This window comes from Chiroxiphia lanceolata, chromosome 12 (genome assembly GCF_009829145.1).
Source record: "Chiroxiphia lanceolata isolate bChiLan1 chromosome 12, bChiLan1.pri, whole genome shotgun sequence".
Lineage (NCBI taxonomy): Eukaryota > Metazoa > Chordata > Aves > Passeriformes > Pipridae > Chiroxiphia > Chiroxiphia lanceolata.
Genome location: NC_045648.1, coordinates 9,113,198 through 9,137,221, shown reverse-complemented (window position 1 = coordinate 9,137,221; position 24,024 = coordinate 9,113,198). Strand labels below are relative to the sequence as shown.

Sequence of the window (24,024 nt, the reverse complement as noted above, 5' to 3'; positions counted from 1 at the left end):
GGAATTCAGAATGTTATTATGTCAAAACCTGCTTTCTGGGGAATTTCCCTTAGTGAGGTATCTATCTGCAACATGACATTAATGTTTCTGCACGTAACTGGAATAAGCAGGCAGCTGATGGACTGCAGTAGACTGGTCTGACTAGAGAGGCACTTATTCTCATGAGCCAAGGCAGCAGAATCTGGCCCCCAGTGTTGTGCCACTGGCTAAGATGCAACGAAAAATAACTACAGCCAAGGAAATATATCTGAACTAACATATTATTGCTTTTAAGTTACAGAATTGAAAACATATCTTGTGGCAGGTTGAAAAAAGTGGTTTGTGGGTTTGTTTGCCATACTCTGAGGATCAAAGCTTTAAAGGGCGTTCCTGGCATTCAGAGTAGTTCTTTTGTTTTTCCAGCTGGAAAGAAGTGATAAGACTTTTAATGGAGATGTGTTTCTGGGCTGATACCCGTTCCTTTTGGCTGTTTGCTTTCACTTGATGAATGGTCTGACACAGAGAGGATAGTGGGATGTATCTTTTGTCCTGTGAACTGAAAGCCAAATAGGAAAACCATTCAAAGGTTTGTGGATTTAGAGTGCTACAGAAAGATTGGGGTGTCAAGGCTGTAACAGCCTCTATTTTACAGACTTCAAATGAAAAATAATAAAACACAGCACAGAAAAAGTACAATTTTTTGTGGTCCATCCTTGGCAAGCTGAAAACTGGAGTCCTCAGCCTTTAATCTCTATTGTGGCTAAAGGAGGTGGGTACAAGAGATGCTCAGAGTGGAGCTGGGACTAGAGAGTTCCATTCACAGAAAAAAATCCATGTAGTAAGTGTGTTTTAGCAGGCTTAAAAGTCATGCATCGTATGACATTCTGTGCTGCAGAATACAGCTGACTGATTTTACTGAACTCTGAATAGGGGCATTTCTTTACAGTTCTGGGGCTCTTCTGCTATGTGTTAATGAAACTCCCTGATTTCTGGGGAAGTTTCAAACAAGATACACAAAGTGAACTCTGGGCTTCACTGCAAGCTACATTTTGGAAATGCAGAATCGTCTTTTTCTAGAGCTGAATTTTCATCTAAAAAATGTGGAGTAAATTACACCAAATGGACTTACTCTTTCAGTACTGTAAAACCATACAAGTAATAAATAGTAAGGCTTGTGGCTACTCAGCCCTTCAATTATTTAACTCAGTGAGTATGGGACAGTGGACAGAACCATGATAATGGAAAAGTAAAATTTCTCAGCAAGTGGTAATATTTTAGATTAATTCAGGACAGAGGGAAAAAGCAGCCTGTGCAATTCTCTACAGGAACTTCATGTTCTTTCTTGTCAGAGGCTGCAAGTAAAAGTTAACTACAACAGACCACTGATTTATGCAATCAAAACCCTTGCTGCACTGTGCACAGAGCTATTAAGGAGAGAAAATACCAAGTTAGGAACAAGTGAAAACTCTATGTAAACCCTTCCTTTCTCTCCCACTTTTTGAACATCAAATTATGGCCACAGAAACTACTAATGTAAAGTATTTTTGTGTGCTCTGTTTCAGTAATGTGACCCAGAACACCCACAACTTCTATGATGGAGAAAAGCATGGGAAATTCAGCTGCCCTGGTCCCAGCAGAGCTTGGAGCAGTGTATTCTGTCCTGGCCAGTATCACGGAGATGCTGATGGAGAGGTGGTGTTGGTGATGACTATAGGAAGGGTGTTAGGGGACTCTCCACCACAAAAATATGGCTGCTGGCATGTACAGTATGTCGGTTGCCCAATGGTTAATCTTGGATTAAATAAATGGGTGTATTACTTTTTGAGTAGATGGAAACTGAGTCAAAGCCACTGGTACTGCATTTGGTTGAGACATTCAAAACTGGAAACTGGTGTTTTGCTTTCAGTTTTATTATGCAATTGAAATACTTGGAGTGAATTAGGAAGTTCATGCCTATGTGATTCCAGTGAGTACATCATTCCTGTGAAATGCAGAAGTGTTATCCTTATTTAAGGAGGGGAAATGAGGCTTAAAAGAGCAAGGATTTGCCCCAGGACATACAGAAAGAGAGAAAGAGAAAATAGCCATTTAATACAGGGTCCTCAAGCTCGCAGCACCAGTCCATTTTTTGTTTTTTAAAGTGATTCCCTGTGTTAAATATACTTCTAGTATCTAGTGAATTAGTTTTGTAATAAAATTAGTTAAGTAGTAGAGCTGAAGAAACGGGGGAAAAAGAGCATTAGGAGGTGATATTTTCCAGGGGTTTAGCTCTAGGAAAAACCATTATTATAACATATCAATAATCTAGTCAGTGCTTATTGTAAATGTTAAAGATGGTACAATAATTGATGAAGTTGAGTATGATTAAGATACTGCATCTACCAAGAAAAAGCAAATTGCTTGGTAATCAGAACTTGTCTAAATAAAAGGTATTTTGATATCTCCAAGACATAAGCCAATAAATTAAGGTAAAAGGAATGAAAGCAATGGCCGGTCTTGGACCCAGGAAAGCAGCAGCATCCTGTTCTGTCAGGGTTGTCCTCCAGGAGAGGATCTGGAAGTCTGTTAGGAGAATGATATTGCACTTTACTCTGTTAGTAAAGGCCAAAAGGTAAACCATTTTGCTTTACCTGAGCAAGAACCTTTTCTCAAGCACATGAAGCAGAGATGTCAACAGTACATCCAGTGTGATCACTGGGAACATCACCCAGAGCAGGCCAGTGGGATGGTGCTTTGAGGGAATGCCTCACCCACAACAAGGAATTAGGGGCTGTGAATTAAGGGCTGCAGCTGGACCACCTTTGAACTCAGCTTCCCACCTTGATCTGGGCACCTGGCTTTGAGGCACCGAGGCAGGGCTGCTGCATGCTGTGGCTTTAAGGCACTGCCAGACAGCAGGTCCTCTCCAGGCTGGAGCACCAGGCAGTGATCCTCTGCTCCGCAGGGCTCGCAGCACTCGCTGCTCTCTGCTTAATAACATTTGGCTGCTTATGAGACATCTGACCTCAGCTCAAAGCTGCCTTCCAGCGCGGCAGAGTTCCACCTGGTGCGGGCGGCAGCTGCCACCATGGCAGCAGTGACGGGCTCCCCTGCCGCGAAATCTGCCAAGTCCGGCAAAAAGCACCGCACGGCGAAGCGTCACGCCGGCATCTACACCTACCAGGAGCCACCCCACAGGTAAGAGGCTCCCCTCTCTCCTGAAGCGAGTCTGCTCTACCTAGCACAGGAGTGGGATCTTGTCTTTTCACTTTCCTTCAGATGGAGCGTGGTAACTTGGAAATGAGCATGAGAAAAATCCCTCTTCTCTCTGTTTTTAGATGCATTTCAAACCTCTTTGGTTCTTTTTATTTTCTTTAAAGTTCACGCTTCATGCCAAAACGTCGACACTGTACATAAAGCAGTGTAACTCCAATGAGTTCAGGGCATAGCAGAGTAAGAAATCTCTTTATTCTTCTTCTGGATAATTATAAATTTCCCTTGAATGCCCCTGCGACTGAAGGGACAGGACTGCAGATCAATGAACTGGTGGTCTGATGAAGTATGTCAATTTTCTTACGTGGCATAGTTTAGGCTATGATTTGTTTTTAAGTGATTAAAAGGTGTTGTTTTTTTAGCAAAATTGCAGGGAACTTTCCCAATAAGTACATAGCAATACCAATGGGAAAATTCCTGGCTGGTGGCTGTGGCAGTCCTTCAGAACCCTTCATGTCAGTCAGGGAGAAAGAGTCACAGGGTTTTAGACCTAAGGCTCTTCAAGAATGACTATTGCTGCTGTTTCACAGACTAGCAGGGAATTGCAAGAGCTATAGCTGAGCAAATGTGGCGACAGCATCAGAAAAGACGATTTAATCATTCACAGAAATCTGTAGCAAAGCACATGAATCTTTTTACAGGGAGGAATAATTCTTGGTGTGTGGGGTCCCACACTGCCACCCCCCTCAGCAGGGAACAGGATCAAAGGGTGACTGCAGTTGAACCATCTGTTCCCCCCATTCTAACAGGAAAATATTTTATCATTGTTACAATCAAAATAAAAGGTGTGATGAATAAATGAATGTTTCGTGCTCTTGCTGGAAATGTTTCTACAGCACCTTGTTCCAGAAAAATATACAGAGAGTCTTGCTAGCATGATGTACAAGCTGTATGACTGGAAATACTCAGAGAGGAAAGACTGGGATTTGTGGTGGGGAGTGGAGATAATTTATAACTGAGGAGAAACTGGTGGGGAGGGAAAGAGGCACATCCTGAAGATGGGGAATACATCCAAATTATTAATCAACTTTAAAACAATACTGTCATGCGAGTTCCCCAGCTCACTGCTCTTATGTTGCTCTAATAGGACGGATCCTGTGCAAATCAACAGTTGGCTGGGAATCTGAATGGGAATAATTTGTTTTGTTTTTCCTCTCGTGGGGTGTGTGCTGGGCTGCCAGCAACTCGGATGACGATATCGGTGAAGAAAAGGCTGAGAGCCATGACCCAGAGCAGATCTTCCAGAACATCCAGTACCAGAAGGAGATTATGTCCAACATCCGCTGCCGGCCGTGGCCGATGAGGCAAAAGCTGAGGGCGCTCAGGTAACGGTGTCTGCACAAAGGTTTTCAGGCTCACTGACTGTGACAGTGCTTGCAGCCTCAGGACTTTTCCAGTGTAAGCTGGAAGGGTTTGTGCCCAAAAAATGATTAAGAGCTGCTAGGAAAGCATGCCATGAGGATGCTCTGAGATCTGAGAGCTGGCTGAAGGCAGCAGCCTCGGGGTGGACAGTCTGTGGGTGAAGTTGTCTCCTGTACGTGCCTGTGGCTCCCTTTAGAGAGTAACAGCATAAAAGAGAGCAAGAAATCATACTTTGTCTATTACCACTAAAAGAGTGTGTCAACTCTTCAGTGATCTAGAGAAAGGCTTTTGATAATGTTCTGTAATAAATTTTTAAGCTAAATTGTTTCACTGTGTCCCAAAAAGGAAAACCAGCCCACCATTTTTAAGGTAATTGCATGGTATGAGAACAGAAGGTGGTCATATCTTCAGGTAACATGTTGTGCCATTTTAAAAGAAACATTTTGAAAAAAGAGGGCAGAGAAATAGGTGAAGAGAAAACTTCCCCTGCAGTCTTTTGTATGCTGAGTTCTCTCAGGCAAAATTCTGAGTGGATTTAAAATATCAGTCAAAACCTCAATAATCAAAGAAAAAAGCTTTGCCTGGATGATTGATTGAACGTTGATGATGAGACAGTCCATGGCTGTATTCCAGAGCATTTGACAACTTTACTGGTTGCTGCTTGTGCAGAATAAGGGCCCTAAGTAATGGAATCAATGTAGAATGAACCTCCACCTTCTTGTGCAGGCAGGCGAAGGAGATCGTGCTGAAGTACGAAGGGAGGCTCACTAGAACCAGAGGTTACCAAGCTGCTGGTGCAGAGGTATGGGTTGTTTTTCTTAAATCTCAGCTCTTGTCTATACAACAGCCATTTGCAGTTCTCATTTACAGAAGCATATGCTTGCTGGGCCAACTAATTTCGTGTGTTGAGAAATGGATGTCCTTCTACTAACGCAGTATAAACTGTCTTTTCAGAGAGTCTACAAATATTGATGCCTGCTGGAGGGGTAGTGGGATATCAATAACGCAGTGCAGTATTCTCTGAAGAGCTATTTCAGCAGCCTCTGGGGCCACAGTTCAATAGTTTATTATGAAAAATGTGTCTAGCTTGTGGTTTGGAAGATAATCCTACAATAGTTTGTGGTAAATACATTGTTAAAGAAGGTTTTTGCTTGCATGATACTCAAAAATTTGAATCAAATCTTAGCAAATCTACTTACACCACTGAAAATAGACTCTGACGAAGGTTTCTGGAAATGTATAACATGGAAGAAATTGTATCTAATAAGCAACTAACACAGAAGAGTTCTTTAGTCATCTAAGCAGTCAAGAATATTTTTGTCATCATAATAAATAGACTTTTAATAACTAACTTATCTTAATTCAAAAAGGCAGGGTTGTACCAATAAGCAGTATATCACACATTTTGTTCATGTGAACAAGTCAGAGGCTGTACATGTATCTGTTGTACGGCAATGTTGGGCCACAGCAGGTTAAAAGTACAACCCTCCAAGGTAGAAAGAGTAAGCTTTCTTTGTTCTGTCTTTGCATGTGTGGCAAAAGCAGTGGAAGTAACAAATGCTGTTAAAATAATCACTAATTTTGCCTTTTATGGGAGGGGAATTAGGATGTTATCTAGAAAGAGAAGTGCTAAAGGTCTGCAATACATGTCAGTAAATCACAGATTGGGCTTGGTACTTTTTTCATGTTACTCTTCCTTTACAAAACCAGAAGTTTTCATCTTAGAGTTCACATGTAATACAAGTTTGTGTCTAATCTAATTGCCTCTATTGTATTTGCTTGAAGACATTCAGCACAGGGATATAATTCAGCAGCTAATTAGTACTGCTCATTATGTGTAGAGGATCTGTATTTTTTTTCCCAGCACAAATTAGTAAATATGGCCTTTTCATCAGGGCTAAATTCAGCAAATGCAACAGAATGAGCTGTGGTTTTCCTTTTTCTTTTTTTTTTTTTTTTGTTTGGAAGAGCTTTGTTTGCACATATTTTCTTAGAAAATAACATGGTGACCAAGGAGACAAAAATTGCAGCACAGCAAAACAAGCACTACATCATCAAAATTAAGAACTCAGTGGTTGAACATGTGCTAAGAACAAAATGCAGCTGTTAAGTGCATATGTATTTAAATTAGGTTTTTTAATTGTCAAAATATATGCTGCTCACAATTGGACAATCCAATCATGATATTATATATGAAAATCAAAATTAAAATACTTTTTACTGTCTCGACACTGAAAGCAATTTTTTTTTCAGTTCAATTATTTTACACTTCCTTTGTATTTTTTTTTTTACATTTCATTTAATGCTAGATGCCCATACTCTGGATTCAGAGAGTACAAATTATCTGTTCAGGTATGTAGTAGGGAGGAAATGTGGTGTTAGCTATCAAATTATAATTTTAACAAATACTACTTCCGCATGACACATTTGTATTCTTTATAAATCTGCAGGCACAAGCTGATGGAGTCCTTTCTCAGCCCTGAGAACCTGTTTTCAACTGAAAGCAGCAATTCCAACAATTCCCATGCAAATTTCCAGCATCTGCACTTTCTTTTTTTTGTTGTTAAAATACTTCCCATTCATGCAACTAAATATCCATATCACCATAAAAATTAATTAACTTTGGCCAAAGAGATTGATTAAATTTTCAGTAATTAAAATATTATTTACTCCTCTTTGGTTTTAGGAGATTAGATTACATGATACGACATTGACACTGCTGCTGCCTAAAATATAGGTGGGATTCTTAATACCTAGCTGTACTAAAAATACTTTATAATGCCTGAAATACAAATACTATTTTTTCTGTTGATACTGTGAAGTTATAGCTCTAATTCAACAAGTCAAAAACCGTATTGAATTTTGCACAGGTGGATTTTGTTTCTTCTGCCATGGGTGTATGCACACCCCACTGTGTGCAGGAAGGTCCTCTGACCGTGCAAAAAATGAAAGTTGAATAAAGACTCTACAAAATATAACCAAAGGTTTTCTGCAAGTGTCGGCTGTAATACAAAGAGCTGAAAATATAGCAGTTAAACATGCTGCTATTGAATATTCTTCCCCTAAGAAAATTTCCTCTAAGGCACTATGCTCCTTTTAAATTTGAAGTTAGTGGTCTTTTTATTTGTTTGTCCGAAAAAATCAAATTTATTATGTGTAGTGCAGCAGGATTCCCTCATAGATTACCCGGAGGGTAGGTGTCCCAGCAAGAAGGCAAGAGGGAATGGCACCCACTGTCTTCTGTTGGTTCCTTATGGTCTTTATGAGCAAAAGATGTAGATTGGTGGCTCCTCAGAGGTGAATAAAGGGCACTCTGACCCTTCTTCGTTTGCATTTGGCTGATAAACAGAGTCAAGGCATCCTGTCCCCCACATGTTTTGTCTAAAACCTATCATGGTTTGTTTTATCCCTCTTTACCCACAGATGTGCTCTAAGACCTTAGTCATGAATATTTGTAACAATTCTTGTGGTACAAGATAAGACAAGAGCAAAATACTCTGTTCTTTTTTTTTTTTTTTTAACATGGAGAAGTGTCATATTTCTCATTTCTCTGCTTTTTTTCTCAGCTTTGGAGGAAGTTTATTCGACTTGCATATAATTTTGTGGTAATCTTTATTCCTTGGGAAATGAGAATAAAGAAAATTGAGAGTAAGTATAAGGATTTAATGGTATTGAATAGTAAAACACTTGCTAAAATGCTGAGTCTTACGGGTTTTTTTTTTAATGTACTGAATTAAATAATATTTGGGAGGAAATTAAATGCAAATTTTCAGCAGTGAATGTTTTATTTAAAACTTTGATTTTTCTTCTTCTCTGGGTGCCTTGGAAACTGCACAGTCCTCATTTATGGTCTTAGTTGGGAGGTGGTTAACTTTTGCAGAAGTCGTATTTGTTCTGTTGTATTTCTGAAAACACAGCAAGATTAGGTTTTAGTTTATCGCAGTCCCTGAGCCAGCATCCTTGGGCCAGCACCCCCACACCTGCCCAGGGTTAAATGTGGTTGTACCACATGTCACCAGCCCTTGAGTCTTTCAATGGACTTGAAAGCAGCCCTTGACGTTCCACCAGGAGTCAGGTCATACCTCTGTGCTCCAGTGGAAAAGGAAAATGGATGCACGAGGTCTCCCAGCTCGGCAGCTTCTTGCACAAATGCTGCTCGTAATTATGAGACGTCTCCAACAGAATTTGTTTGCAATTGTGTTTTCCTCAGTGACATGTTAACATTTTCTCTGCTTTGCTGTATTCCCTGAGTGAATAAGAGAGGTTTTTCTGTTGGTCTACTATTCAAATAATACTTCATGGATAAATGATATGAGCTTTTATAGACTGTGTTGCTCAGGTAACTATTTTCTGTGGTTTAAGGTCATTTTGGGTCTGGAGTTGCCTCTTACTTCATTTTCTTGAGATGGCTGTTTGGAATCAATATTGTACTTACCATAATGACAGGAGCATTTGTAGTCTTACCAGAGGTAAGAACATGTTGTTAATATTTACAGAAAAATGCTTAGTGCTGCACTTTCCATGCTGAAGGAAACAAACACCACACTTAAAGTCATGCATCAATTTGTAATGTACAATTTTACATGAATTATTTAAAATAAATTCCCCTATTAAGAGGTTTTTCTCTGCCAAAGGGTAACAGATTTTTGCTATTAGTTTTAGAGACGATATTTTGTCAACATGGTACTAATTCTTTTAGAGAATATGTTTGTATCTGATTACTAAAATAAAGGACCAATTTCTAAAAGCTGTAATTGGTATAGAGTATGTTCAAGCCCTGTTAGTGTCATTTACAGGCAGAAAAACATAACATACCACTCCAGACTCTGGATTATTGTCCATTAGAAAGCATTTAATAGAAATTCTGAACAGCCACAACTTTTAGTTCTTGCATGAAAGTAAGGCTGTCATTTTCATTTAACTTTGTTAATTATTTATAGATATTATTCTGCTTGACCTACCATGTGCTTTAATAATGTTCTCAAAAAACACGGGAATCTCTGATTTTTCTTCTCACTGCCTAAAGCAGAAGAAAAATTAAATAGCTCCAGTAAAAACAAAAAGTAGAGTGGGGAAAAAAAAAAAAAAGGTATTCACTTCCATTTTTCACTTTTTCAAAGGAAAAATAATTTAATTCTGAAATACCATTTTGAGATCAAACACTGTCGGATTTAATTTTACCAACATAGTACCACCCGTGCAGGCAGCTCTTGACGGGTTCTACTGTGCAGCCCTGGCTCAGACCTGAGACCTTCTCTCTCTTCCCCAGCTACTGGCCGGAGCACCGTTCGGCAGCACCGTCAGCAAGACCATCCCCAAGGAGCACATTGAATCTGCTCAAGACCTGGACACAATCTGGTCACTGGGGGCAAGACTCAAACCACTCTTTCTTGTTTCACTATTGCTGTTCTCTTGCAATCCTCGGTTACTGCTCTTACTGACAGTCTCTGGTCTTTGCAGGGCTACCTCCAGTACTCTGTTTTGTTTTATGGCTACTACGGTCGTGACAGGAAGATTGGGAAAGCTGGATACAGGCTGCCTCTTGCCTACTTCCTTGTTGGAATGGCAGTGTTTGCTTACAGCTTCATCATTCTTCTCAAAAAGTAAGACCTCCCATCTATTGCTCTTGATAAGCTTGTGTGTTCAGGCAATCAGTGATGGTATTTATACCACTTCCTCTGTATTTATGCTGTACAGTTCTATTAAAATATTCAAGCCTGCTAGTATCAGGGAGGCAGAATGAGTTTAATTCTAGATTGCTCTTTATCTTGCTATCATTAACTTCACTCTCTGTTCCATTTCCCAGTCTATAAAAGGAGGGCAGTGCAAATGATCATCTCTGTGCTTTGTGTTTGTGTAGTGTTACACCCAACACTCACGGAAAACCCTTCTGTTCTCCTCTTTTCTGTTATAAATATCGCTATGTCAGAAATTTATGTTTGAAGTGTAGTGCTTTCAGCATTATTATTTCTTTCTATTGAAATACAAATATAAAAATTCCCCCTTAGGTGTAATATCATTTACATTGCTTCAGCAGCTTACTGTCGAAGGGCCCGGAGTAGGAGTTACTTAGCAGAGAGAGCACAACTGCCAGTGCTGACCATAAATCCAGGGATGTGCAATGCTTGGAGAAGGGGCAAGGTCACTCTATCCTCTCCTGATTTGCTTTCCCTTCCCTTCTGGATACCTACTTATTTGGCACTGTGCAGTCCAGGGACAATTTAGCGCTGCCTGTAATAAGTCTCAGTTTTGAAGTCAAACCTTTTCATTTATTTCTATTCTATCTCCTGGTTCGTGCCAAGGGTCACTGGTATGTCTGACACTGATCTATGCATCTGCAGTTTCTGGATATGATTAGTTCTTCTCCTTCTGACTTAGCTCAGTGATTCTTTCCTTAGCTAGGTACAATTCCCCCTTTAATGTTGTCCTTTCAGATGCCCTTTTTTCATAAGCCATTATATTTCATTTCTTACACTTTGCAATATTCTGCCTCCTTGACTACCTGAGATGAGTAGGAGGAGTTTTCTTTCTTTTTCCCAAGGTCTGTAAAATAGCATTGGGTTTCTATTTGACAATAACAGATATTTTGAAGGTGTAAACAATATGGAAAACAAACTGATCTCGTCCAGGATCACTAGTTATGCCAAACAAGCTTGTAATTACAGTAACAGCAAACTTAGTGATGCTGTCTTCCAGCTGGATCCTACCTGGAGATTGTAAAACTGAAATATGTGTAAGTCCACAGTTCTAGTGAGATTTATTTGCTTTATTTGTCAGCTATAAAGATTGTAAATATCAAAATGCCCTTCCACAGTGAGTCACGTCTACAGTAGATGTAAACTGAAGTTTATGTGCTGAACCTCACCCTGTTTTCTGTTCTTCAGAAAGCTGCCAAAAACGACACTAATTTCTGCAAACCTTTTGTAGCTTTAAGTGAAGAGACATCTGAAAACTCTAAACAAACCAGTGGTTTTTCTTCATGTTCATCTTCACACACCAATAGCAGTTAAATGTTTGTTATTTTTTTTTACAGAATGGCAAAGAATTCAAGAATGAGTTTAGCAAGTGCCTCTGATGAAAATTACACTTTCTGTTGGAGATTGTTCTGTGCTTGGGACTATTTGATAGGAAACCCTGAGGCTGCAGAAAGCAAAACTGCTGCCATAGTCAACAGCATTAGGGTGAGCAACTGACCTTCGAATTATTTCAAGTTGATTTGCTTGTTAATCTGTAAGCCTTGTAAGTCCTTCCTCTCACTCCCCTGCACTTTCTTATGGTTTCTGGCATTCATTTACAGATCTGTTTGCCTAGGGGAGGGCTGGCATCACACCTGTGTGCTATTGCAGGCACATCGTACTTGCTGATATTCTGCCCCAGCAAGGCCATTGTGTCCTTCTTTGGGAGAGTTTCATTTAATGCCAATGTATGTGTGACAGGAAATTATATAACTAGAAACAAATTTGCTTGTGATGAAATTTCACTGAGTGGTAGAATCAAATTCATGTTAACAATTGCTTTGACGGGAGAATATACAACTTTATAAAATGCATAGTTGTTTTTATGCAAAGAGAGTGTGTTATGCCTTAGGGATTCCTTTATAAGAGGTGGAAAAGCAGAAACACATCTCATATTTTGCAAGGTGTTTTTTAAAATGGTAATAAATTTTATCTCTCTCTCTTACGGTTTATAACTTCCTGGACACAAATTATTGCTCTTTATTTTATCAGCTATTATTCAGGCTTCCTAGAGAGGGTCATAGCACCAAGCCTGTTGGAGTTCATCTGTATGATGCTCTTAGTCAAATGGTTGTTTTAAATAGTCCTATGAGCAGCAGGAAGTTGGACTCACTGATCTTTATGGGTCCCTTCCAACTTGAGATATTTTATGATTTTATATTTTATTTCATCTCTCCATAACAAACGGAGAGACATCTTACAGCTCTCTCAATATTAGAAAACTGCTATAAATACAGATGTTTTCCATTTAGAATTTCAGATCATATGTGGTGTTATCAAAAGTAATTAATTTCCCAAATTCAGTGTATTCTCATTGTCATTGAACAAAATTACTTCAAATTGTGCCAAGGATAAATTAGTAAGCTACGACATTTAGGTATTTCAGTGAATGAGGTTAACTTCTGACATTTCTGTATTATACTAGTGACACCCAGTTTCTATAGGTGTATCCTGCAAAAAATCTAGTAGTGTAAACTCCTGATTATATCTCCCTGAACATGCATGACCAAAAGTGGACAAGTATTTGCTTACTGTGTATTTGTTTCTCAGAAATGTCCTTCAGTATTTAAGCTCACATATGACTGCTACAAAGCAATGAGGACAAGGAGGTATTTCTCTGCTTGCACTTCCAGGATGTGATGCTTTTTTATTGATATACCTTAATTTCTGTGAAAGATATGTGCATTATTTTTGCTGGATATTATTAAAATGGTAATGCTGTGTTTCTTTCAAGGAAGCTATACTGGAAGAGCAGGAAAAGAAGAAAAGCAAAAACTTGTATGTATATGAGATCAGAGGTACTTTTCAAAGCACTGTTTCAATGCAGATATCAGTGCTAATCTGCTTGTCTCATACTTCTAAACCATGTTAGAAATGACCCCTGGTGTCGTAAGACAACCTACTGTGTTGGTTGTATTTTTCTTTTTTTCTAGGGCAGTGACTATAACTTTAAGAATTATTGCAAATATCCTTGTGCTTCTCTCACTTGCTGGAAGTATTTACATCATCTACTTTGTCGTGGATCGATCCCAAAAGTTAGAGCGCATCAAAAAGGAATTGACTCTATGGGAAAAAAATGAGGTACACTGCCTTTATGCCACCTCTGTGGTAGAAGCAGGATTACTGTCTTGGAGCTGTCTGTAGCAAGTGTGCACGTAGGTGTAAATCACAAGAGATGAGCCAGGAGAAATGAGGAATGAGTGGGTAGGGTGGTGCTTACCTGGATCTGTCTTCGCTCCCTTGCTCCCTTCGCTCTGCAGACAGGTGTTAGTGGAGCTGGAGTGGGCAGGGGGAGGCTGCAGGTCCTTATTTCACGGAGACTGCAGTTCTAGAAGGTCCCTATTTTGTGAGGACAAAACTTAAATCTCCTGTCACTTACAATTCTGCTTTTGCACCCATAATTGAGCTGAGCAAACGCTGGGCTGCTGGACCAGAAAGGAATCGACTTTGACAACAGTGGATTCCAGCTGGGGGATACCAAATGTTGTGTGAATATTTCCATTCAGAAATGGAGAGTAGGAAGTGATTGGGTATGGAGAAGCCACTCATTCATTTCAGAGGAAGATTCTGGCTTCATATTTCCCATATATTAGGTTTTTATTTCAATTAATAAAGTAGAACTTTAAAGCTACAATATCTAGAGTAAAGACTCCTGAGTGGTATTCCAAATCTATAACTTTGGATCATAACTACTCTTATTACTAATGTCAATAACAGATTTTTAAAGCATATCCTCCAAGAAGAGCAATCACCAAAGCATGTGCCTCAGCAGTATTTCAATCAGCACCCAAGGTTCCACAGAGGTTCTACATAAAAAGCTACAAAAATGCTGCATATTTCTGTTCTGTAGGTAAGCGTGGTTGTGTCACTGATCACAATGATTGCACCCTCTGCTTTTGAACTTGTGGCAGCTCTGGAGATGTATCATCCAAGGACCACTCTTCGCTTCCAGCTTGCCAGGTATGGGCATTATGAGGTGTAGAAATATTTGGGGAGAAAGGGAGGAAGAGACAAGGTATATTCTGGTCACATATTTTAGTCCAGCTAAACCAGAGAATGTATGAGAATTCCATGGGATAACAATGCTTATAACCTGTATTTTATTCTGTTTGCAGGGTTCTTGTTCTATACCTGGGAAACCTCTACAGTTTAATCATTGCACTCCTGGATAAAGTGGACAGTATGAGTGTCACTGTAAGTTTAACTTGGAGTTTTCTGATATATAAAGCTATCAGACTTCATAGATAGAATTCCATTTATTGTGATTTATATGAAGTCAGATGACAATTTATTTGAAATTGATTAAAATATATTACAATTCAATAGGATTGTAACATTAAGTTTAGTAATTTACTTACAGGTTTTTTAATTAGTTTTTTAGGATAGGTGGATCCATTTGACTGCTAATGTAACAAGATAAATAGATTTATGTGCACAGCTGAACTATTAAAAAAGAAAAAAAGCTATCACTTTAGGGCCAAGTATTTCCAGCTACCTAAAATCAGCTTTCAGTCCTGTCCTTACAAGTTCCATCTGATTCTGTGCACTGACAGCTACTTATCAGTCACCTAACTGCTGCTGGAAAATATGTGAAAGAAATGTGTGTAGAAGGGACAGACATCTGCACCTATGTAGAGTTAAAAATTAGCTTTGGGGACATTTATTATTTCAGGTCTCCAGTGTTAACAGCAATGCAAGTAATTCTACCACCTCCTTAGCAAGCAAAACTCTTTCTAAAGACGACAATTTGACTATTCCTAATGTACAAATTAAGAGAAGCGGCATTGTCACTCTGGAAGAGCATCGCACTCAAGACTTGATGGTCTCTGAATCACTGGTTAACAAAACAAGTTCCTTTAACACCCAGAACCCACAGGATCAGTGCTGGGAGACATATGTTGGTCAAGTACGTAACTGTTCTATTGTGTCATCAGCTTATTCCTAATCCATATTTGACAAAAAATTGAAGTCGTGTTGTGCTGTGTTCAGTTTTAGAGCTCTTCTTCGTATAAATTCCAGAATTCAGCTAATTTAGCTAAGGATTTTGTAGAATGAGTAAAGGCTATGCTAAGTCATAGGCCACAGATACAAGCTTGGATTTTGTTTGATATCTACAGTATGTTCAGTGTTATACAAATGTTCTTTTGCCAGGCTTTGGTCTCTGTCTTCAGCTCTGCACAGGCAGATCTGTATAGATGCATGATATGAATCCTATTTTAATAGGATATGTCCTACTAACTCATACAGAGAAACATGACTATAAAAACATATAAGCAACAACATGTACCCTGTGCAGATTCAGGTTACTGCCTCAATACGTGGAGATGCAGACCCAAAGCAAGCATGAGATTGTGCTCTTAGTCATTTGTACAATATCTCTGAAGTCTCTATTCATTCTGCCTCAGTAAATCACTAGAGAATCAAGTGCTTTTCACTCCTTCAGAGGAAGAGAAGACAAGAACAAAAGGTTTCAAAATACCATCAATTTGTAGGAAAGGGGCCAGTTGGGTGGCAGTGCCATGTTCCTGTAGTGGGATGAAGAAAATCTGCAGATTTAATATGACACTTTTTGCTTTCCTTTGTGTTAAGGGTATATTATACCCTTTGTGTTAAGGGTATATTATTTGTGGCCTTTACTTTGAATGACTGTTAGGGGCACTAACACAGAGAGAGAGAGAAATTTTAACCACACAAAATGCAAAAGGTGTAATTTGAGGCTCTGGTCTCTTTCAGTCACACTCATGTCTAGGCCACTGGGTTAAGAATGATGCTGGTGTGTTTTTGATTTGCTGAGCTCCTTGTTTCAGTGAGCATATTAAAGGTCTTGTTTGAGCGTTGGGAGAAAAAGACCTCTCCTAGTTTTATTAGCCTGACATCTATTCTCATACACCCCTCTTCCTTTTGTACGGTCTCATAGGAAATAGAGGGGTTTGAATGTTTGGTTTCTTCCCCAGAATGGGCTAGTGATGTTTGGAACTGAACATTTTCTATTTAATTTTATATTTTGAAAGTTCAATTAAATATAGGATAACCACATGCCTTTCTAAGCCCTAGACAGCTGTCTTTTATGGCTTGATGATCCTATGCCATTGGGGTTTGTATGAATAATAGGATTTTTCTCATTGTGAAGCACTTAGCAAGTACATATTGCAACAGTCAGTTTAATAAAGGACTTGGTGAAATAGAAAAATCATCCTATTCTAGTTTCACTAGATAAATTTTCAGAACAGTCATTAAAAAAAAAGTTTGATACCATCATAACCAGAGTTTTATTGCTGCAAGCAATAGAAGGCACCCTGGAAGCTTGATTATATTTATTCTCTTTACCAGAACAAAGATAAGCAAGGGAAAAGCTTAAAAGGAAGTAATTTATATATTCAATTCATATCTTATCAGAATACTGAGCTGAGCCAAAAATACAAGTACAAATGCAAAAGAGCCATATGCAGTCCATTTGCCTTCAGAATGACTCAGTATGTGTGAACAATGTGTATTTCAGGAGATGCTAAAGCTTTCAATTATCGACATGATTTTCACAGTCGCAAGCATCCTGCTGATTGATTTTTTCCGTGGACTGTGTGTCCGATATTTAAGTGACTGCTGGTGCTGGGATCTAGAAAGCAAGTTTGTAAGTACAGTCCTTATTTTATCAAACTAAGATGCTGAAGATGGGTGGGCTCCTTTCCTCAGTACTGAATATCCTTGAAGTCTTGGCACAAATGAATAATTTCTTGGTAGCACACATCTATAAAGGCACAGCTCACACTGAGTTTAAATTGGAGGGCACAGGGTAAATGCTGAGACTGAAAGTTTTTCTCAAGCCTACTCCCATGTCTCTGGTGCATTTTCCTCAAATGAGATCATGGAGCAATACCAGAGTCAAAGGTGAGACAGAGGGTGTGGAGTTGCTCCCTACTCTTTTCTGTAGCTGTAACATCTATTTGTGACAAAGATAGTGGTCCAAGAAACCACAACCAACAGCAAGCAGCCCTTCAAGAAAACTACAGTGAGTAATGCTTGGTTAGCAAGAAACTGTTGTTATGGAAGGCTGAGGAGTGTTCTTTCTCCTTAAGAAGTGAAGTAAACTACAGAGGAATTAGTTCATTTAATCCCTGGCTGCAGAGTAGGTTTTGCTGTGTTCCCACTGCCTGCCAAAAGTCGGTAGTTGATCTGGATGTTTCAGGCTGTGTGCTGTCTGCAAACTAATTCAGTCAAATGCTTCAAATAAATGTTCTGAAAACAAGATAAAGACAGAGGTATTCATCTTACACTGTGTTTCTTGTAGCCAGAATATGGAGAATTCAAAATTGCAGAGAATGTATTGCATTTGGTCTACAACCAAGGAATGATCTGGTATGTCGTCCTTAAGTGATTTTTCTTGTTCTTTGCTGTCTGATTGCTAAGTCAATCTGATGATTTCAATGAAACCTATTCAAGTAGGATATTGGTAATGTGGTCTTTTACATTAGCAGATTACCTATTAATAGTGAGCTGTTGTTTTCCTGTTGGAGTGTCTTCTTTTTTTAGTATGTGATGTTGCCATTCAAATGGTTCCTGGCAACACTGAGCACTGACATGACATTATTTTTGCAGGATGGGAGCTTTCTTTTCACCTTGTTTACCAGCATTCAATGTTCTCAAGTTGATTGGACTCATGTATCTCAGGAGCTGGGCTGTGCTAACGTGCAATGTACCACATCAGCAGGTTTTCAGAGCATCTCGGTGAGTCAGAATGAGAACTAAAGACAGGGAATAAATCAAATGCAGACAATGGAAATGTGCATATGAATCAAATTAAGGAGATTTTAGCTCTGAAAGTTGACAGTCAAATTTCACAGTAATACTGATAGCAAAGGTCTGTGGAAAAAACCAGTTACTAAGAGACTGGAGGTCTTGTAAAGCAGGGTAGTTGAAGATATGCAAGAACTGAAAAATATGTCAGGGAATATTCCTAGACAGCTATATATGGCCTGACATAAATGCTTTATTTCCATGCAAATATACTGGAGCACAATAACCTAGATGTGTTAACTGTTCCAAGTCCTATTTTTTCATGTTTCCCTCCTTGGAAGCTGTGAAGTAGATCCACTTTTGTCTGTTGCATCACACAACAGTTTCCCCCATTTTTCTTTTATCACGATGAATATCTTAATTGTTTACTCAAAAGAATCCATTATTTCTAATGTGTTTGGAAGATGAATCAGTTTCTGCCAATGTTCTTTTTCTCCCCCAACACAACTGGACAGTAAGGGCAGTTTTTATCAAAGGGTGCAGTAAACAGTTCTCTGGCTGCCACAGCGGTATCTGGAAAGCACCGTAAATAGGATTTTGATCATTAAGAGCCTGTTTATACCAGCTCTGTCCAGACTTTCTAATTACAGCAGAATGATTTTAAGGTTTCAGAAATGTAGATCTTGGTAGGTAGATACAGACTTGGACCTTTTAAGTTGCCTCTGTTTTTCTCTCTGATTAGTATAATCCGAAACTTGTTGCACCTTCTTGCAGGTCCAATAATTTCTACTTGGCCATGTTGCTGTTTATGTTGTTCTTATGCATGTTACCAACAATTTTTGCTATTGCCCGCTATAAGCCATCTTTAAGCTGTGGTCCCTTCAGGTAAGTTAGAACAGACTAATGAAAACTGCAAAGATTCTATTTCCCCCCTCTCACAATAAATGCTTTTCAGCTGCCAATATGTGAATATGTCAATGTTTTGAGTGTATTTGCTTTATAGACACAGTTATGTTTGCTCAGTGGCGCACTGCATTATGTAATCTCCCACACATCCCTGTCTTGTGTCTCAATTCAAGCACCCTCCAAGCTTTGTGAATGCTTTTGTGCTTTGGAAAAAACATTGTTTAAAAGCAACTAATGAACAAGTTGCTTTTATTTTTTTTTAATTTTTTTCCTTTTCACTATAATGTTCCAAAGTAGTTTTGGATGAAACTTCTTGTTTATTCAGTACAACATTGCTTAACAAATGTACCTAGGATTACTTACAACTTAATTTTACCTTTTTTCCCCCACACCTCTTCTAGCGGTCAAGAAAAAATATATGATATCGTTTCTGAAACAATTCAAAATGATTTTCCCACATGGTTCAACACAGTGATTACTTACATCAGCAGTCCTGTGGTTGTCCTCCCTGCACTACTGCTTTTATTGTAAGTACTTTGGTTTTCACAGGTGGGTTAAATTGATTGTATGAATACTGGCCCTATCTCTAGAGAGTCAAATGTTGGTACTGAGGAACAAACACTGCATTTTTGCAATTATATTAAGCATATGTGAAGAAAAAATCCAACACCTCACTGAATATATGGTGTATGGATCAGACAGGAATAAGAGTATGTTAAAGACTGTTACTGCATTATCAAGAGGAATTTCTTGTTTTGGGATACTGGTTTAGAGCAAGCTCACTATATCGTGTCAAGGCTTGCAGTGCTGCTTTTTCCAGGAAGTTAAGTTCACTTTCAAGAGTTCCTCAGAAATAATTTTTCCATTTCCTCATGGTCTTTAGTTCAGTTTATGACAGTGAACAGGGCTTAGTCTGTCATTTAAAGAAGCTACTCATTCATCCTGATTTCTGACAAGATAAATCAATTATGACTGTCTGCTCTTAAGTGTTAATTTAATATAACTTGCTGCAGACCCTCCAGTGGAAGTCTTTTCTTACTTAGATTCTAAATAATTGTTCCTAGCTGGGAATTAATATCAACTTTGAGATGTTTGAAATTCACTTTGCTTCTGTGAAATCTCTTTTGTCTTGCATGTACCTTTGTACCATTTTTCTCCCTGTAAACTAAAGACGAAGGCAGAGTTTGTTCTACCAGTGGGCTTTTCAAACAAATGAGAAAGACCAAGTCAACACTTCCTATTTGTAACTTTTTTCCTCTAATATCCTGGTCATGTAAATATGAACATATTTACAAATTTAAATAAATCTATTGACTGCTTCAAACTGATGGCAAAGCACATATGTAAATATTTGTGGTATGAAGTCTATGAGACTACTTCATCTGAAAGCCAGTGTAATCCATTATGTCAGGCCATAATCTGCCAGGATCTGATCTCAGCTGTGCCAGGGTAAACAAGGTGTTATTTCAGTTAGCCAACAAAATTACATTGGTATGAGTGTGCAAGCTCAGCCGTAATTCTGGTGTCTCTGTTCCGTCACCTTGGACTGGGGAAAAAAACACAAGACAATATTTAACAAAATTATGTCCAGAATTAAAAAAAAAATAAAAAAAAATCTAGAGATACACCCAGGGTTACATGGACAATGAAAAGAGCTGTAAAAAACACAGGTGAAATTAGAACTGCTGCTAAATCCATTTTCAGTGTCATTTATTTCTTTTATGTGTTTGCTTGAAAGAAGGCTGTGATCAATTATCGTTGTATAAGAAAATGATACAGAGCAACAACTGAACCTGTACATCATTTTGATGACCTATATACCCTCAAAAGGGAAACTGTCAAGAATGTTTGAAGTGACTAATATCACCTCTTTCACTTCTAGCATGCTAATCTACTACCTACAAAGTATTGCAAGATCATTAAAATTCACCAACAATCAACTGAGAATGAAGATCCAAGCAGTAAGTACAGTGCAAAGCAATTTTACATGTAATTTGGTGGGTCTTCAGCAAAGTTCAAGCCTAATTAAATCCCTAAAGTCAATTCCAGCGTTTCATAATGTAAAACCAATCCTTTATGTTTCATCTTTACAGAGAAGTGGATTTACTCTCTAATCCATAATAATTTACTGCTTCTCATTCTTCTGAATGTATTTTAGGAAAGAACTGAAGATAAGAAAAAGGTGGTTCAGATGGCAGTAGGTAAGTAGGTGAGCTTTAGAAATGCCACTATTAGTTAAGCATTTGGATGCAAAACCATTTTGATTTCTCATACATGTAGGGAGCTATAATTACATTTTAAAAACTGTATTGTGTATGTTGAGAACTAGATCAGGTATCTTGAAAAGAGGTAATGGCTTGTTGCGCAATTTCGAATCCTACAGTGCAACATCCAGTGTTTTTTCTATGTCCCCAATACTCCATCTATCATGTACTTCAGTATGAGGATCCACCCCTTTATCATTATGTCTCCCACTGTGGCACCAGTTTCTCTTTTCTGAACGCAGTGGGTTCTGTTGGCATTGGATCCCTGACTGAAGGAGGAATTTGTGCCATTGCATTTACACAGCAGCTTCGAAATGTAGAGACCTGGACAGTTCCTGTAATAATTTCTATTCTCTAGCCAGAATCCAAAATCTGGATATTAATGACAAGAGACCAGACCAAGACAATGATATCAGCCAGGAGTCTTCTATTCGGTCCTCAACTCCCCGAAAGAATGGCAGTGTCTTGAACTTTGAATCTCCTGTGAGCAAAGGCAGCAGAATACAAACCATTTCCCAGTCCGTGCCCCAAACTGTGCCCTCAACTGATGTTGCAAGACCTGTCAACGCAACTCCCACAACTTCAACCTCTTTAACGCCGGCTCCCTCCATAACAAGTGTACAGAAACCAAGAAATGATCATATCACAAACAGGTAAGTCTGCTTTGGTTTTGAAATGGCATTTATTCCAGCAGCTCCATGACTATGTGTGTTTATTGACAAAGTAGCTGTGTTTATTTACCAAATAGCTGTGCATTCGGTCTGTTTGGAGCTGTTAGCTGAGAAATTTTTTAAAAGCAGATTAATTCAGGGATACTATTCATATTGCTGGTGACACCACCTCCTTAACACTCGCTTGAGATGGGATTATAAACCTTTTGAAATTACGTAATTGATGGAGTTTACACATACCTTGAGCAAATGTAAATACTAAGCTTCCCCTCAGGCACATAATTAAAATAGTTTGTGTGGGATACTGTTTCCAAGAACAAGACAAACACAGTAAGAGTAAAGAAACTCTGTGCAGGTCTAGTTGTAGGGCAATCAGTTTAGGACATCAGCCGATGGATGCTTTAAGCTACCTGCTGTGTTTTTTTCCAAATGATCAGATAAAAAATAGTTCTCAGAATAATAAGAAAACAGAAAGGGAACGTAACATGAGAGGTCAATTGCCTGCTGCCTTTTCCCAGGGAAGAACAAATATACCTCCTAATTTCTAGGGTATGTTTCTCAAAATGGTTCTAAACATTTGGAACAGTGGAAATATGACAATCTCCGGTCTTTCAACCTAGTGTTTGACTTCCAGAGCAACGAATTTTTTATATGTTTTAATTACGTTAGTTGATAAGTATTTCAGTATTTTCTTTCTTTTTTTTTTCCTTCCTAAAGATACCCAAGTGTTGTGCATAGGAGCACAAGTGAGCTCTGCAAAACAAAGTCCTGTACACCAATGGCTTTCAAAAAGCACACTGAAAATATTCATTCTGAACCTCTCTTCAGAAAAGCCATTCGGCAGGTAAATCCAGATGCCCTTGGGGCAGGGGCTCCTGTTTTTGTGGAATGCAGACCATATGCTACCAGGTATTTTCTGGTTAATGAAAATGAGCCCCGCAAAAAATCGCTCCGTTCTACCTCCCGACTCCAAAGACATTTCAGAAAGGAGGAATCAGGAGACATTATCGAGTTGTATCCACGCCATGTCAGAAGATACGTGGTTCGAACACCACACGAGATGTATTCCTCTCATCCCAGTGAAGATGACGAAGATGAGGAAGAACTTGGGAGAGAATTAATGAGCAGATCTCACCGCCCTCGCTCTCTGTCTGATCTTCGCCCAGCACCGCAGTTTTACATCGGGGAACATGCTGCCAGAGTGCATTGCAAATCCTGGGATGATGGTTTTGAGCTGGACCTGGACAGGCCTCCATATGCTTACAAAAAAGTACACCTGAACTATCCCGAGCCCCGTGTGAAACCAAAATCAAAGCAAAAACAGGAGCAATCTCTAACAGAATCTGATTCCATTTCCATTGAGTCCAGCAGTGATCCACAGAACAGCAGCAATGACCAGTACATCCAGGTCATTCATAGCAAGGACAAGTATCCAAAACCTGGAACAAAACTCACCAAAAAGAAATCAAAAAACAGTGTTGATCTAAGTATGTCTGAGCCTAATGAACTGATATGCTCAAATGTCTGAGAAAGTGCCCCAACCTTTTTGTGTTTTCAACAGATGTATGTGCATTTACTGAACTTACTCTTTGAGGTCTACCAGAGTAATTGTGACAATTAGTAGTCTTTGTAACAACCTGTATGCAGCCACTCGAGGTGGAAAACGCATAGTTAGCCTTGTGTTTTACTGTACCTTGCTTTAATATCACAACTGAAATGTTGCAAATTTTGTAAGAGAAAAATATTCCAAGTTGTTCCTTACTGTTATGCTGTTAAAAACCCAAAATATCTACCTACTGGAAAATCAGAAGCTGTGTACCCGGGGCACTTGCTTTAAACCAGTACAAAAATACGTGAGATGAGGCTTTCTCTATCTGACACAGTCACAGCTAAAGATGCTTCCACTGAATAAATTCAGCTGGGAATCAGCTTCCCACAAATGGAGTTACTACTTAGAGTATGATATCTTCATGTGCCTTATTTGAACATACTGCGGCTCGAACAAATCAGGGAGAAAAAAGTTAATTAGAGCAAATAGTGAGGTTTTTTACAAGGCCCTGAATAATAATCTCTGGGTAATGGAGTTATTTGATCATAGCAATGAGTGCCTGCCTTCTAGATTAA

General features: G+C 38.9%; 1 protein-coding gene across 1 annotated transcript; it reads left to right on the top strand.

Annotated features, from left to right (window-relative positions):
- The first annotated feature begins 3,031 nt into the window (after positions 1-3,031).
- Positions 3,032-23,834, top strand: TMC3 (transmembrane channel like 3). The gene is made up of 22 exons (XM_032700584.1): positions 3,032-3,156; positions 4,413-4,556; positions 5,320-5,395; positions 8,160-8,241; positions 8,956-9,062; positions 9,863-9,961; positions 10,054-10,196; positions 11,627-11,774; positions 13,063-13,106; positions 13,262-13,409; positions 14,179-14,288; positions 14,444-14,522; positions 15,001-15,234; positions 16,828-16,956; positions 17,614-17,681; positions 17,922-18,050; positions 18,834-18,944; positions 19,367-19,492; positions 20,848-20,926; positions 21,124-21,166; positions 21,588-21,882; positions 22,618-23,834. Exons 1-22 carry the CDS (start codon positions 3,047-3,049, stop codon positions 23,426-23,428), a joined length of 3,315 nt encoding a protein of 1,104 aa, XP_032556475.1. The 5' UTR covers positions 3,032-3,046; the 3' UTR covers positions 23,429-23,834.
- The last annotated feature ends 190 nt before the right edge of the window (positions 23,835-24,024 follow it).

Excerpts from the sequence above, each read along its gene's own strand:
- TMC3 (XM_032700584.1), top strand. The coding sequence starts at position 3,047 with ATGGCAGCAGTGACGGGCTCCCCTGCCGCGAAATCTGCCAAGTCCGGC. Across the intron at positions 16,957-17,613 it reads GGGATCTAGAAAGCAAGTTT|CCAGAATATGGAGAATTCAA; the intron begins GTAAGTACAGTC and ends TGTTTCTTGTAG. Across the intron at positions 20,927-21,123 it reads TGAGAATGAAGATCCAAGCA|GAAAGAACTGAAGATAAGAA; the intron begins GTAAGTACAGTG and ends AATGTATTTTAG.